We start from the raw sequence: 17636 nt of genomic DNA, 5'->3' as shown, positions 1-17636 counted from the left end.
TAGGTGGATCATGTGATGATCGATGTAACCCGACTATTTCTTTTTAGTAATATTATTTAAAGCTTATTTTTTAATCTTAAATAAAATAAAAAGTACGTTTGAAGAATAGTATCAAACTTATTTTTTCGGATAATACATAACAAAATTAGAATTTTAAAAAAACCTATCAATGGAAAAAAATCATCATGCAATTTTCAGATAATTATAACTATAAATGATATGATCATAATCCTTAAAAAATCAAATAATTGTCATTTCTACTCCAGAAAATAATTTTTTAATTTATTTCTAAAAAAAATGTAACATGTTTTAAAGTATTTTAAAGATATGGTTACCAACCAGTAAATAACTTTTTTTTATAGAAAATAACTTTTTAATAGTATACTTAAGTTATAAGCTATAAGTTATATTTCTCACCGCAATCTCAAACATGCACATAGTATATTCTTATCGCAAATAGTCATTATCGTTGCAAATAACTCATCATAAATAATTATTTTTCTTGTACTGGCAATAATTTTTCATTTTTCTTAGTTGCTTGTGTACATGCTAGAGAACTCAGCGGAATACTTCAAACATAGCTTATTGAGCTGCTTCACAAGTTTATCCAGTCTGAACAAATAATCTAACATGCCTCAAGCGTCTCATCTTGGTGGTGAAGTATATTACGTAGAATGAACTAAAGTAATACTAAACAAATCCACAGCTTAGATACTTTTATAAGAGAGAACAAAAAGAGAGAAATTTTATACTCTGATTTTGGAATAATCTGAGAACCATTTGAGGAGGGCTATATATAGCCCTCCATGTGCATTTCAAACGGATGGCCTTAAAAGCTAGCCTTTGAACCAATAAAGTGGTCGTTTGCCACTTTACTCTTCAGCATGTAACGTTACATGTCGTTATAGCACAGGAGGAGGGGCATGAACTAGTGGGCGCCCCCTCTAACTTATATCTCTCACTCACACACAGTGGGCATGAATCCAGGCTTGCATCTCTCTAATGTTCTCAATCTTGTTCATACATAGTCATAGACAGCATGCCAAATGTAACAGACGTCACAACCTCCATCTTATGATACTTTATAAAATATAGACTTACATAGTGAGAAAGAAGGGAACCATTTACTCACTTACTCATTTGGTCAAATAACACATGTAGTATGTAATACATGCTACGATAGATTTCTCTTCCTTAAAGAGCATATGTTTATATCAATACCAAACTTTGGAGAGTCTGTTATTTGGTGTTGTTGAAAAGTGGCTAACTATATATTATAAAAGTGAATTCTCTAACTAAATTTTGGCCAAATTTTGTTGAGTCCACTATTAATGCTCTTAGCTTTTCTTTCATGGGAGACTACATTTGGGAGTTTTTGCATGAATGTGGTGGAAGTTTTTGAAGCAAGGAGAAATGAATCACATTCTTTAATTAATTTCTCCTTGATGAACTAGAGAATATGTAAAACACATCATTCACATCAATTAAATAGTAAGATTTAATTTATAAGATCAAGTTTTAAAACTTTTCTTCCAAATTAAATTATATATATATATATATTGTATAAACACTTTGAATCTGTTATCTACGCTAACTTATAAATAGAATATTTTACTAAGTAAATGCAATTTAAATGTAGGGTGGCCAAATACTATGGGTATAATAATTATAAGAAAATGATAACTTTACAAATTTTTTACAACTCTACAAAAAATGAAGGGTAGTTTGATAATATTAAAATTTATTTTTAATTAAGTGGCACGATTTTGTTAATTGTTTGAAAATGAGTTGTAAAATAATTATAAAATAATTATAAGTGTATCATAATTATATATATATATATATATATGTGTGGATCATGGATTAATAACATAATTACTAATTTTATTACTATTTATAAATCACTTCAACTAATAATGTTGAAGCGAGTTAGCTGCAAACAAAAATATATTAATTATGCATGTTGCGTACTGGCCTCGTGCAGACCGCAAATCAAACGAAAATGGAATACCTATATAAATACTGTTCATGCAAGCTAGGAACCTACAAATTAATTATTCATGATGACCTTAAGTATACGAGCTATAAGGCGGTTTGAATTAATCCCATCTAATTTTATCTTATTTAATTTTAATTAATAATCTTATTATTATTTATAAACTATTTCAATTAATAATATTAAGCGAGTTAGCTGCTAACAAGAATATATTAATGCATGGTACGTACTGGCCTCATGCAGACCACAAATCAAACGAAAAAAAAAAAAAAAAAGATACCTATATATAGTACTGTTCATGCAAGCTAGGAACCTAGCTACCAATTAATTATTCATGACGACTTCTATAAGGCGGTTTGAACTAATCTTATTTAATTTTAATTAATAATTTCATTACTATTTATAAATCATCTCAATTAATAATATTGAGACGAGTTAGCTACATTGACATTAAGTTCATCAAAAGCCTAATCAAATGTAAAATATGATAAATTTCATCAAAAAAGAGCTACATTGGCATTGGGTTGATCAAAAGCATAATTAATCAAATGTAAAATATGATGAATTTCATCAAAAGAGAGCTGCATTAGATTAGTCAAATAGATAAGTGTAAAACTTTGAGTTACAATAAATGGATATGTTATTTCAAATTTGAAGGGTTACTGTTCACTCATCAAATCTATTTTTTATTCACTTTTAATCTCTAATGGTCTTTTTTATTCATGTTTAATCTCTAACCGTCTTATAATAATAATGTAAGAGTTAAATTAAATTATTAATTAACATATAATTAGTATAATTATAAAATATGAAAATAATATTATATTATTATTTTGATGAATTCAATAACTAATTCAATATAGAGTTATAGATAATGAACTTTTAGATATATAGATAACATACAGTTTTCGTCAAAATTTGATAACTCCAATACTAGTTCTCTAAAATACATTAACGCATGGTACGTACCTGATGCAGACCACAAATCAGACGAAAAAGGGATTTATCCCATCAACCTACATGTGATGTTTCGTGGCTGCTTGAGTACCAAGTATTGTAACAAGGCTATTTGAATTGAATTCATCACCTACTAATTTTGGTTCAGTCAAGATCGTCATTTCGTTACAATATATTATTATTATTTATACATCGGAGAGGGGTCGAACCTATAATCCATGTGGATCTTAATTATGCCATCAGACACTCCGCATTACCTGATCTACATTATAAATTCAGTACCGTTCCTATATCATTCCATCCTCATCAAGGATTGGAATATAGTTATAGTTTTTTCTTCCACTTTTTAATACTCTTTGGTGGAAAAAACCGAACAACTATTTCTTTCTCCAGTACTAAAGATGAATAGCCTCAATTTTGAACATGAACTAAACCTGCATACTTCTTCCCATAACTCAAATCTGCTAGATCCCGAGGAGTTTAGGCGGCAAGGCCACATGATCATAGACTTCCTTGCTGATTACTATGCAGATATCGAGAAATATCCAGTCCTAAGCCAAGTGGAACCAGGATATCTCCATAAACGCTTGCCAAAGTCCACCCCGCATGATTCAGAACCCATCAAAACCATTCTCCAAGACGTGCAAGACCATATTGTACCTGGTATAACGCATTGGCAAAGCCCTAACTTCTTTGCCTACTTCCAATGCACAAGTAGCATAGCAGGGTTTCTCGGTGAGATGCTTTGCACTGGATTCAATGTGGTCGGATTCAACTGGATCGCATCCCCAGTTGCGACTGAACTGGAGACGATAGTCATGGATTGGCTTGGAGAGATGCTCAACCTGCCAAAGTCTTTTCTTTTTTCTGGCAATGGTGGCGGTGTGATACAAGGGACTACTTGTGAGGCCATTTTGTGCACATTGGTCGCTGCTAGGGATCAAATGCTCTGCCGAATAGGGAGAGAGAATGCGGGAAAGCTGGTGGTTTATGGGTCTGACCAAACACATAGCGCACTCCAAAAAGCGGCACAAATAGCAGGAATCCACCCAAAGAATTTCAGAGCCATCAAGACCACTAAGTCAACATCGTTTGCGCTCTCACCGGACTCTCTACGGTCCACAATTTGTGCAGATATAGAAGCAGGCCTAGTCCCATTGTACCTGTGTGCCAATTTGGGGACAACATCAACAACTGCAATTGATCCATTAGGGTCGTTATGTGATGTGGCAAAAGATTATGGCCTTTGGGTCCACGTTGATGCTGCTTATGCAGGAAGTGCTTGCATTTGTTCTGAGTTCCGGCAATTCATGGATGGCATTGAGGCTGCAAACTCACTCAGTCTCAATGCACATAAATGGCTCTTCACCACTTTAGATTGTTGTTGCCTTTGGGTTAAAGATCCGAGCGCCTTGATAAAATCACTATCAACGAACCCCGAGTTCTTGAGAAATAAAGCCTCTGATTCAAAGCAAGTGATCGACTATAAAGACTGGCAGATAACTCTAAGCCGAAGATTCCGAGCGTTAAAGTTATGGTTCGTGCTTAGAAGCTATGGAGTGGCTAACCTGAAGAACTTCATGAGAAGTCATGTTGAAATGGCCAAGCTTTTTGAAGGGCTTGTGGCAATGGACAAGAGGTTTGAGATTGTGGTCCCTAGGAATTTTGCCATGATCTGTTTCAGGGTTCTGCCATCAACAATGGGTAGGGGAGCATATCAAAATGGTAAGGTGGTCGATAATGGTCAAAAGTTACTAAAAGAAGAGATCACTACTGCAAATGAGCTTAACCAGAAGTTATTGGAGTCCATGAACGCGTCAGGACGTGTTTACATGACTCATACCGTACTTGAAGATATGTATGTAATACGGTTTGCAGTTGGTGCAAGTCTGGTAAAGGAAAGGCACGTCGTCATGGCTTGGAAAGTGGTACAGGAGCATGCGACTGCCATACTAAGCAACAACTAAAATGCTTAATTAGCCTCTCTAATTGCATGCCAGACAACGAGGTACATTAATTTAGGAGGCCATGCTTGCGTGACAGTGCCACTTGGTCGTGTTCGAAAACGTATAAGTAGAAAGAGAGGAAGCAAATTATGATCTCTGGAATAAAATAAAATAAAAATTAAGCTATAGCCATTTATAATTACTGTATTTTCCGCTTTGTGTTGGTGTTCAGGTTCCTTAATTTCGGGTTGTAATGAAAATAAATGAAGGTTGTCTATATAGTTTAAAAATAAATGAAAATAAAACGGACATGATCAGAATTATAAATTACTGGAGTTGTAGATCACATGCATATCTTAAGATGAATTTTCGTTTAAATAAATACTTTTTCAAGAAAATCACTCCATGTATGATTTTGAATTTTTTATGATGAGAAGTAAGACTGTTCATCCGGGCCGGGTTTGTTCCCAGCCCAATCCGGAACCCAGTATACCGGATTCTGGTTACGAGTTTCGGCCCGGATTAAATCCGGGCCGGTATCCGGATGACTAAACCCAGATATAGCCGGGCCAGGTATCAGATTTAAAACCCGGAACCCGGTTTTTAATCCCGGTACCCGGGTTAAAAAGAAATTTCGCATGATCAAAGATTCAAAAGGGTCGAAACCCTTCTCGAAACCCATTCTAGACTCCATCTTCTGGCTACAACCCCCTCTCTCTCTCTCTCTCTCTCTTCACTCTGTCGTCTTCTTCTCTCTCTTTCTCTCTCGTACTGAAACCCTAGCTTCTGTCACTCTTCCTCTGCCGATCGAAGATTTGTCCTCGTGGCCGTCGTCTTCTACTTTTTCGCTCTGTCCTCGACTTCTACAATCCAAGGTTAGTTTTCCTCCATTTCATATACTCTCTCTCTGTGTTGGTGCTATTATTTCGATTTGGGTTGTGAAATATTGTCTCTAGGTTAGTTCTTCTTGACAAACCGAAGGTTCGTATTTCCTTCTTTGGGAAATCTCCCCGAAACCCACGCTTTACACTTCCAAATCTGTGTTTTAGATTTGTAAGCAGGTGGGAAAGGATTAGGGTCTGTTTTGGGTTTGTTTTTAAACATGGGGTTTTTTTTATTTATTTGGGTCTATTATATGCTGTTATTTTTGCTAGATCTGCTATTTTTTTTCTGGTCTTGGCTTGCTTTCTGCGTCTGATTTTTGTTCTCTCTGTTGATTTTGAGTTTATTTTGATGTGAATGTTTGAATGGAGTAATCTTTGTATAGTGTTTTTATGGGTTAGATTTGGATTTGTGAGACCTAGAAAGGAGACGAGTGAAAATATCCATAACCACAAAGTCTCCTAAATTCCTTATAAGATCTGGACTAGGCTTGTGAGATCTAGATCTTGGGCATAAGTTTTAGATGATGTTGAACCCATTTTCTTATAACAGATTTGTTTGGATTATCGTGTAGTATTTCCCTTTACATCTGGTAGGAAGATATTTTTGGCAGAAAATATAATTTGGTTTTTATTACAGTAAATATATTTATATAGCGTGAGGGGATACTATCTAATTAAGTTGCTTAATGCGTTTCTTTTTTTTTTTTAAGTTGCTCTTGTTGGAATTTCTTGCTCAGATTGTCCTTATTCTGAATATTTTTTAATGTTATTTTTCTTCAATTTTGTGGTTCAAACTCACAAATATAATTCTGGTTGTCATCAGATTGGATGGTTGTTAACATGTTTCCATCTTTTTCCTCTGTTTCTTAAGGCTACTTTAATGGCAGTGTGTTCTCTGTCCAAGTTACAATATTAATTTGGGTTTATAGTATCTGGTGGTAGATCCATTGAAATCAGCAAAAAGATTTCTGGAAACCTTCCTGTGAAGTAAATTTGCTTCCGAAGAAAACAGAGCCAAACTCTGATCCTGATGGTGGTTTTTGTTTGATTCCATAAAAGGGGCTTTTATATAAGTACACTACTTTTCAAACTCACCTTAAAGATTTTATGGAAGAAAATTGAAGACAAAAGAAGAGAAGCAGATGGACCCAGATATTCTAAGAAACCATCATAATCTTCATGATCATCAACACCAGCATCACAAGAACCAGATGAACAAATAACACAATGGAATCATTTCAACATGAATTTAAGTTGCATTTAGTTCAACATGAGTTATACAAGTTTATTGCTTATTGCTTGTATATTATTAATACTATTTGTTGAAATAATATACTGTTTTTCTTTTGTTTTTTATTTGGCAAGATTTAGGCTTCGTTTAGAAAGTCAACTCATCTCAACTCATCATTACAACTTTTTCAAATCCCAATACAAAATATAATAAACAATTCAACTTTTTCAAATCTCAAAATAATAATAATAATAATAAATAATATTCTAACAATATTTTATCATCTCAACTCAACTCAACTCAACTTAGTTTAATATCCAAACGCACTCTTAATGTTGCTAGGAAAGAAGATTTCAGGCCCTCACTCAATACAGAAGAAGTTTATGTTATTGCATGTAATTTTGATATGTAATTTGACAATCCACTTTTGATATGTAATTTTTATATTTTTTAATTTTGTATGTTGTAATTTTTTGTTTTGTAATGTAATGTAATTTAATATGTAGTAAATTCAATTATTGCATGCATTTACATGATAAATATTGAATTATTTTTTAAGATGCATTTAGCTAAAAAGGCAATAATTGTTTTAAATATAAAAAAATGTTTGTCAACATTTTTTCTTAGAGCAATTGTACTAGAATATAGGCTTTTAGATTAAAAAAAAAGCTTTTCAGCATTTGTTTTTTTTTTTTGAAAAATATTAAATAGTTAAGGCTTTTATTTAAAAAAAAATCCAAGTTGAAATCCGAAACCCGGATTTCCGAGTTGTAAAAACCCGAATCATCTGGGTTCCGGCACGGGTGATAACCAAGGTATACTAGGGCCGAAACCCGGCCCGACCCAAGTTTGATACCCAGGTTCCGGGTCGGGTATATCCAATCTGGAACCCAGATGAACACCTTTAATGAGAAGCAAAATCTTAATTAATTATACTCGTTTATGAATTTAGAAAAAGATTCACTGATCAAGTTGTTGCTCAAACTGAGTGCCAAGTGAGGGAGAGATAAATACATTAAATGGATCCTACGACTTTATTTTTTATTTAATAATGTCAGAAATATTTATATGGGAATTAACCATAAAGATTGTAAGGCTTGGATTTCTCTCTCTCCCACTTGGGAGATTCAGGTTGTGCCCAAACTTAAAAGAGAGTTTGACCCCTAAACCAACCAACCCCCCACACGACCCTCTCCAAAGATCGCCATCAAGAAGGGCGTTAAGGTCAGAAAGCCACATGATCCTCTCCAAACGAACGGGCATGGAGGTCAGAAAACCGCACAACCCTCTCCAAAGTTAGCCACCAAAAGTCGAGTGACATACTCACAATGCAATCGAATAGGCGTGGAGGTCAGAAGACCATACGACCCTCTCCAAAGTCAAAAGTCGAGTTACACACTCGCGGTGAAAGTCAACAGGCAGGAAAGGTTAGGGACAGCCCGACCTCTCTCTTGGATAGCAGTACAAGCACAGCATATTCTCCAGCAAACGCCGAGTGTTTGTACTCATGCCACAACCACCCCGAGCGGGTTACCTTCCAGAACGAGCCACCAGGCTCTAAAACCGTCTCGAGCAGATTACCTTTAGGAACGGGCCGACGGGATCAGCAACTGCCTAAAATGGATCCAAGGGGTCGACGGGCACCCTGACCACTTTAGCGTGGGTACTACAAACAAACAACAAAACGAGAACACAGTAGAAATTTACACCAAGGGGCAGAAAATCTACCACTACCAACAAACAACAAAACGAGAATACCAACAACAATTTACACCAATTAGGTAGAAAATCTATTACTACCGACCAAAGCAAAAACAATAACAAAAATAAACATAAAAAACCAATCATGGAAATATGCACTATTCACCGACAATAAACAATCTTTCTGGCAAACATTCACACAAATAAACAAACTCAAAATCGAGCTCTGCACTCACAACTAATGTGGTCGAGTGCATCTCTCCGCCTACCTCTCCAAGCTGAGCCCCTCACTGCTTAACATGAAACAAACAGAAAATCAAAGACCGAACAACAAACCAGGTTCCGAACAGGAAGCCAGTGACCAATTTTCTAAATTTATTTTGCATATTATTGACTTGAAGATTCTCAAGGCCTTCTAAGGCTTCACAAGGGCATGGAAACACCCATATACTAACTAGTATGGACTCTCAGCAGGGTAGGGGAAAACAAAAGCAAACAGACACCCACGAGCCAGCGAGGTAAAAGGCAGGTACAGAGAATGCAAAGTATTTAATTTCCCATGTGCCAGCATAAAAAAAAATTAGTTGGGTAACTGGAAGGGATATTTAAACCCCCACAATTTTAGCTAAGAGATAAAGTCAATAAGGGACTCAAACTCTTAAGAAGAATATGACTCATACTCCTAATAGGAGATAGACACAAACTCCTTTTAGGAGATGACTCCTAAAAGGAAAAGGCTTCACAAAGCAAATTGCACTCTATCACTCCAAGAAAATAACCTCTATAAATAGCTTACAAGAGGTAACAAAAACTTAAATTGATTCGCTGGATCTCTATTTTTATATACGTATTCTCATATTGTTACTGACTTAAGCATCGGAGTTTACACAGGGCGACCAGCGCCATCTCTTCATTGTTGTAGGTGCCATCCGTGCGATTGGTGGTGTGAAACACGTCCTTATCACTCCTGTTGGCTAGATTCCAGGCCCTCCCTCCCTCTTAAATAGGCTTATTTTAATACATATAAGTTTATTATTCGGGAATTATGATATTCAGTATTTTAATGAATACCTTTATTCATGTGCCCTCTACACCACACACCATATACATGATATAATTGTTAGAGTTCAAAACTAAACTTTGTCATAAGCACCTACAAAGTCCTACATCTTACCTAGAGAACAGTGTTAAATTCACCCATTGCAAAAAGAAAAAAAGACTTACAAACAAGGGAATAATAATCTCCTGAAGTCATTAAAAAAAACTATAATCTACTAATTCACCTTTTATGATGGGTCTCATTTTTTTTTCTCCCGAATGGAACGCACAACGTTCTACCTTTTTTAAAAGATCGTGAAGATGAGATTTAGCAAACATAGGGGCTCTATATCATGTATAAATTAGTACAAGGTAGATTATCAAATTTTAGCCACCACTACAAGAAATTTGACTTTTAGGGACGAAATTTGTTAGGGACGAATTTAATTTCGTCTCTAAAAGTCATTTTTGGAGACGAAATTTGTCTCAAAAAATGCCTGAGCTACAAAATTCGTTCGAACTGAAAACTATCCATTCAAATAAGATATTTTGTGACAAACAAAATCGTCTCAAAAAAAGAAAACCGTTCGAACATAACAAAATAGATTCGAACATGGAATTAATGTCCGTTCGAACAATATATAATCTGTTCGAATAATAATATTGGCCAGGAAATTATTTTATTTTTTCCGGGGAAAGTTAATAAACGTTCGAACTTAAATTTATTTGTTCAAACGGAAATTTTTTCAATTAATTTTTTTATTAGTATGGATTTGTGCCTATATTTTTTCTATTAAATAAATAAATATTTTTCCCATTAATTTGTTATCATTTTCAAAATATAAAAATGTGTATATATTATATATTATGATTTGCAGTGAGTTAAAATATTTATAAATTCATAAATTAATTTTATATAATTAACTTCAAAACTTTATAGTGATTTCTTTTATGTTAAATTTATATAAATATAACTTCAAATATATTATCATTTTTTATATTATCATGAACGGCAAGTAAAATGAAAAAAATAAACAAAGTAGTAAACACGAAAAATAAAAACCATACATTAATTACATCTCAAATATATAATGTTCAATACAACATAAAAAAGAAAAATAATAACTAAAACAATCATTGGGTCCTTAGTAAATCAACATCCTCTTGCAACATTTTAATAGATCCTTCCAGATCCCTAAACTTCTCCATGATGGGTTCAACGAACTCCACAAACAGAGCTCGTACCTGATCCAAAGTAGCCCCAGGAGGCTGTCTCTTAACAGCAGCAACACTACTAGAAGCTCTGGATCTGTGGGAGGATCACTAGGCTGTTCTGGTGCAGTCTTCAGCAAGTGCCCCTTACTCTTGCTAAATGTGATCTTGTTAAGGGGCCCCATCTGTGGTGACCTCTGCTCAGTGGCCGACATTGTAACCCCTGATCGGAGTAGGAGGTTAGATATCAGTAGTGCAAATGGTAGACTACCTCCACTGAAAAATCGTGACTCTGATTGAATGCGGAGGAATAAATACAATGCCAGATTAATGGGATCCCCCCGTTCTATCCGCAGCAAAAATCTGGCTCGATCGATCCCAAAATCAGTTTTATGTTTTTTCGGATCGATGTTATAACCAACAATCAAATTAAGCATTCTAAAAAATGCTATACAATCGGCCTGTCGGATCACCTTGCTCCCATCATATAGAGGAGCCGATGGGTCTCGCACTAGCTGACGCACCTGATCGTCTGTGAGACCATCATCAGGTAGATCATCATCCTCACTACCATCCGAACTAACATCCGAATCTACATTCAGGACTAGCATGGAGGATGCGGCCGGTGTGTTGGAATCAGATGGTGCAATCGCTGGTCCCCGTGTAGCCACTGCAGGATATGCGTCGGCCACGCGCGGGATATCAAGGAACTCAGCAATAATGCGGGGAGAGAAATTAATACTCACTTCCCAGACCGATAGGATGTAGAACAGAGCATCAGCGCTAAGTTCTCCCATGGCACGGTAGAACTCACCGACCATCTCTGGATACGCAGTCCCCCGCTGCTCACAGATCGATATCCATCTCTGTTCGGTGAAGATGGACTGTATGCTCTGTCCCTCCCATGAATGATCAGAGAAGTCAGACAAAATGACTGGACGCTCGACAAGTATTGGCCTCGTCTCCTGAGCATGAGCTGCTCCACTACTTTGGATGGGCTGATCTCTCGCACGTTTTCTTCCACTGGATGCCATTAATATACTGTTTAACCATAAGGAAAGTAAGAATATAATTAACCATAATATTTAAATTATATTATTGAAGAATTATAGTATATTGAAATGAATTGAAATAATTCATTCGAATGGAACATATTTTATTCGAACTAGTCTAATTTATTCGAATGGACTGTTCTGTTCATTCGAACCGGAAAAATTTGTTCATTCGAACAAATTTATGTTGTTCGAACATAAATAATGTTGTTTGACAACTAAGCGTTCGAACGGACTAAAGTTAGTTCGAACAGGAAGAAGCCAAACAACCATGGTTGAGTCGACTCAGCCCCGAACTGAAAAACTTCCTATCTAGATGTTATCCTTTGTTTTAATCGGTAGAAATGATAAGGAGTGAAGCCCAATCATGTCTATCGATTATTTTGATGTTAGTTCTACGGAATACACCAAAACGGGTGGATTTCGAATTTGAAATCCATACCCCCAAACACAACTCATTCGTGCAAAAAACTAAACAATACAGGTAGAGAGTTGACCCATACCTCTTAGAAGTTCAAATGTGGGGTTGTTACGGCGGTTGAGTGGTGGTTTTCGTGGCGGAGATAAGGGGTAAACTCGAAGGCTCTTGGCGGTTGCTAGTTCGAATGAGAGAGTTTTGTGAAATTGTATTCAAACTACGTCTATAATGACCGTGGTGTCTCATTCGAACTGAAAAAATATCCGTTCGAAAGGTTATTATATTGATATATTTATAATTATATTACTAATAGTAGTATATAGTAATACTAACTATATTAATTTATATATAGTTAGTATTTATATATAATTTATTTATATATAATTTATTTATATATAGACTATTATTTTGGAATATAATTTTTATATATATTTATATATATAATTTATTCATATATCGACTATCCCGAAACGTTATCCCGAAACGCTATCCCGAAACGGTACCGGTACCGAAATATTTCGTTCCAGTGCCTTGACCGATACGGCGTCCGGTACGGTATTCAAAACATTGATAATAACTATACTCGTATAGTTTATATAATATTATAACACTAACTATAGTTACTAGTTATATAATTGCAGTATAGGTATTATATATAGTTACTATATCTATTATAAGTTATGATAACTATACAAGTTAATATAATTAATATAAATATAGATATAGTAGTTATTAGTTATATAGCTACCATAGTGTAAGTATTATATATATAGTTACTATATATTTATAGCTATTATAAGTTATGATAACTATACAAGTTAATATAGTTAATATATATATAGTAGCTATTAGTTATATAGCTACTACAGTGTAAGTATTATATATAGTGACTATATCTATTATAAGTTATGATAACTATACAAGTTAATATAATTAATATAAATATAGATTTAGTAGTTATTAGTTATATAGCTACTATAGTGTAAGTATTATATATATAGTTACTATATATATAGCTATAACTATTATAAGTTATGATAACTATACAAGTTAATATAGTTAATATATATATATATATAGTAGCTATTAGTTATTTAGCTACTACAGAGTAAGTATTATATATAGTTAGTATATAGCTATATCTATTATAAGTTATGCTAACTATACAAGTTAATATAATTAATATAAATATAGATATAGTAGTTATTAGTTATATAGCTACTATAGTATAAGTATTATATATATAGTTACTATATAGCTATATCTATTATAAGTTATGATAACTATACAAGTTAATATAATTAATATAAATATAGATATAGTAGTTATTAGTTATATAGCTACTATATATAGTGTAAGTATTATATATATAGTTACTATATAGCTATAGCTATTATAAGTTATGATAATTATACAAGTTAATATAGTTAATATATAGGTACTACAGTATAAGTATTATAAGTTATGATAACTATACAAGTTATTATAAGTATAGTTACTAGTTACTATAGTTACCATAGTTACTAGTTACTATTATAAGTTACTATGACTATACTTATTATATTTTATATTACAAGGTAGTAAGTTATATAATATATAATGCAAAATCAGAAGACCAAAAGTGTATATATATATATATATATATTAATAAGTACTATATGTTAATAGTTAGTATATAATATAAGTATTATATTAACTATTAGACTTGTAGTACATTATATATTATCAATTATAATATATAGTTATTATATACTATATATTATTAAAATATTTTGTGATTGGTTCGAACTCAATAACGTCCCGTTCAAACGATTTTATCTCGTGGAATCTGTTTGAAGGGAAACTTCGCGCCAAATACTCTGAATGTTTGTTTATTCGAACGTGAAAATTAGTCATTCGAATGCAATGGTCGAATAGTGTTACAAAAATATCCTTTAAGTTTGTCTACTTTTGAAGAAAATGCCAAGGAATATTCTGATTTGTTAGTTCGAACAACAAAATTACACTTTTGAACGTGAAATAAATCGCGACAGATTTGGCGCCTATTCGAAATTTTCTTGTTCGAATGCGTAAATGTCCAGTTCGAATGGGACTTCATAGATTTAAATACCTTAACCTCCAATTCATTTTCACAGTTGATGAAAATTTATTTGGAGGTAGGCGATTTTGTGTGGTTGAGAGAGTGTTGTGGAGAGAGAGAGAGGAATAGACTTAGTGAGAGAAGGGATTCTTGAGAGAGAGAGGAGAGGTTTATAAAAGGTATTTTTTTTTTTTTTACATTTTTTTGTATTTCGAGTTTCATTAATGTTAGTTTATTGCACATGATTTAGGTTTTCTCATAATGTGTTTTATGCTTATGTAGGTATTTTGGATTGATACTTTTGTTTGCATTGCTTAAATTCGAGGTAATATTTATAATTTTTAGATTTTTGATAATTTATAGTTTTTAATTAATTATGTTAAGATTTTTGGTATATTTATGTTTGTGCAATCTCATTTAAAATGGGTACTCTGCCAATATACATCTTATGAGATTGTGATTGTGAAAATTGTGTTTTGTGGCAAATGTTGTCTCTATTTCGTATCTAGAATCTGGGTTAGTCCCGTTCGAACACTATAATGTTAGTTCGAACGGGACCTTGTATGATAAGAATCTTGTTCGAACAACATCCTAGTAATTGCTTAAATTATAACATAATATAATTATATAATATAGTAATTGCTTAAAAAATAATATAATATAATTATAATATATACTTATAATATATTTAATTAAAATAGAAACTTAAAATATAGATATAACATAGCAATTGTTAATAGTTAAATTAATTTTTAATACTTATAAAAAATTTAATTATAAAATAAAAAATAATTAAATATAATTACAAAATATTATGCACTAAAATTAAATTAGAAACTTAAAATATAGATATAACATAGTTACTAATCGTTAATAGTTAAATTAATGTTTAATACTTATAAAAAATTTAATTATAAAATAAAAATAATTAAATATAATTACAAAATATTTTGCACTAAAATTAAAATAGAAACTTAAAATAGAGATATAACATAGTTACTAATTGTTAATAGTTAAATTAATGTTTAATACTTATAAAACATTTAATTATAAAATAAAAATAATTAAATATAATTACAAAATATTATGCACTAAAATTAAATTAGAAACTTAAAATATAGATACAACATAGTTACTAATTGTTAATAGTTAAATTAATTTTTAATACTTATAAAAAATTTAATTATAAAATAAAAATAATTAAATATAATTACAAAATATTATGCACTAAAATTAAAATAGAAACTTAAAATATAGATATAACATAGTTACTAATTTTTAATAGTTAAATTAATGTTTAATACTTATAAAAAAATTAATTATAAAATAAAAATAATTAAATATAATTACAAAATATTATGTACTAAAATTAAATTAGAAACTTAAAATATAGATATAACATAGTTACTAATTGCTAATAGTTAAATTAATGTGATTTGGAATGTGATTTTATTATATAATTGTATTAGGAGTTGGATAGTTTTGAATTTTATGGTTATTTTTATATGTACATAAATCTTAGACACGTTCGAGAGTTTTGGCTAAATATTCTCTGAAAGAATGTTTGGGTACAACTCTTGAGTTGTCCAAAGTGGACAGTTTGATTCAATTAAAATTTTGGTTCATCGATTCCTTACATTCTTCGGGTATGTGGTCTGTAAGTCTCTCGACCCATTAATAGGGTTGACGACTTATCGTGACTAACATACTTAGAGAATTGTAGAGAAATACTGCTGAAATTTGTACTAACATTAGAGTTTATGACTGAGTATATATGCGATATAGATAATAATTTCTCGAATGGGATAGGATCAACTATCTTATAAAAGTCACGATTTTTTTTATAGTGTTTATCCCATGAATTAGGTGTTTCTTGATAGACATCCAACAAGTAACGGAAATACAATAGATAAAAGTTGGATGCTACTGGAAGATAGACTGGGGCGAGACTGTAAGGAGTATGCACAAGGGGTGAAGTTTTTTATAGAGTTTGCTCGCATAAGTGTTGACAGTAGAGGATTTATAAGATGTTCGTGCAAGAAGTGCAAAAATCTTAGTTCTTATAATTTGGTGATATTGGAGGATCATTTATTTGTAAATGGAATTGATCATAAATACTCACCTTGGGTCTTACATGGTGAACCATTTCCCAAAGGAGTTAGATTTAACAGTCAGACAAATCAAATTGATGAGGGTAACGACATCGACATAGACGGCATTAATGTGGATGATCCTAATGACAATGATGATAATGGAAAGGATATGACTGAGATATTAGGCGATCTGGGGGCAAGAATATTTGGGACAAGGGATGGAGAAGGAACATCTGCACAATCATTTGAGGAAAATGATAATTTTGCAAGACTGTGGGAGGATGCACAAAGAGTGTTGTACGAGTGGTGCACTCATCATAGCAACTTGTCTTTCACGGTAAGGTTGCTTCATATTAAGTCTATTTATCATATTTCTGCACTCATCATAGCAACTTGTCTTTCACGGTAAGGTTGCTAGAATTATTTAAATAGGCTCTTCCTCAGGATAATGTAGTACCCCGCAATTTTTATGTAGCGAAGCAATTGAAGCGAGGGCTAAGATTTGATTATAATATCATCCACGCTTGTAAAAATGATTGTGTTCTCTACTGACAGCAATATACAGAATTTGACTCATGCCCAGTGTGTCATGACTCAAGATGGACATCCGATAAATGTAATGTATCCCAAAAAGTGTTAAGACATTTTCTGTTGATTCCTCGACTTCAAAGATTGTTTACATCCCAGTTGACAGTCAAAGATATGTATTGGCATCACACAGAAAGAGTAAAAAATGAAAACTTCATTTCGCATTCTGCAGATTCCTTACAATGGAAGAAATTTGATATCGAGTATCCATGGTTTGCTAAAGAACCTCGCAATGTACGTCTTGGTTTAGCAACGGATGGTTTTAATCCATTTGGTAATATGAGCACTTCTCATAGTACTTGGCCTGTCATATTAATGCCCTATAACTTGCCACCTTGGAAGTGCATGAAGGATCCATATTTTATTATGACTCTACTAATACCAAGGCCAAGGTCACCAGGGAATGAATTAGATGTATATCTGCAACCACTGATTGCAGA

The 17636-nt window shown here is 32.8% G+C and overlaps 1 protein-coding gene across 1 annotated transcript; it reads left to right on the top strand.

The window, feature by feature from the left end:
* The first annotated feature begins 3269 nt into the window (after positions 1-3269).
* Positions 3270-5203, top strand: LOC121264467 (phenylacetaldehyde synthase-like). The gene has a single exon (XM_041167645.1). The coding sequence runs from the start codon at positions 3355-3357 to the stop codon at positions 4918-4920; it is 1566 nt and encodes a 521-aa protein (XP_041023579.1). The 5' UTR covers positions 3270-3354; the 3' UTR covers positions 4921-5203.
* The last annotated feature ends 12433 nt before the right edge of the window (positions 5204-17636 follow it).

This window comes from Juglans microcarpa x Juglans regia, chromosome 5D (assembly GCF_004785595.1).
Source record: "Juglans microcarpa x Juglans regia isolate MS1-56 chromosome 5D, Jm3101_v1.0, whole genome shotgun sequence".
NCBI lineage: Eukaryota > Viridiplantae > Streptophyta > Magnoliopsida > Fagales > Juglandaceae > Juglans > Juglans microcarpa x Juglans regia.
The sequence above is the reverse complement of the archived record's forward strand: the minus strand, read 5'-3'. Positions and strand labels throughout refer to the sequence as shown.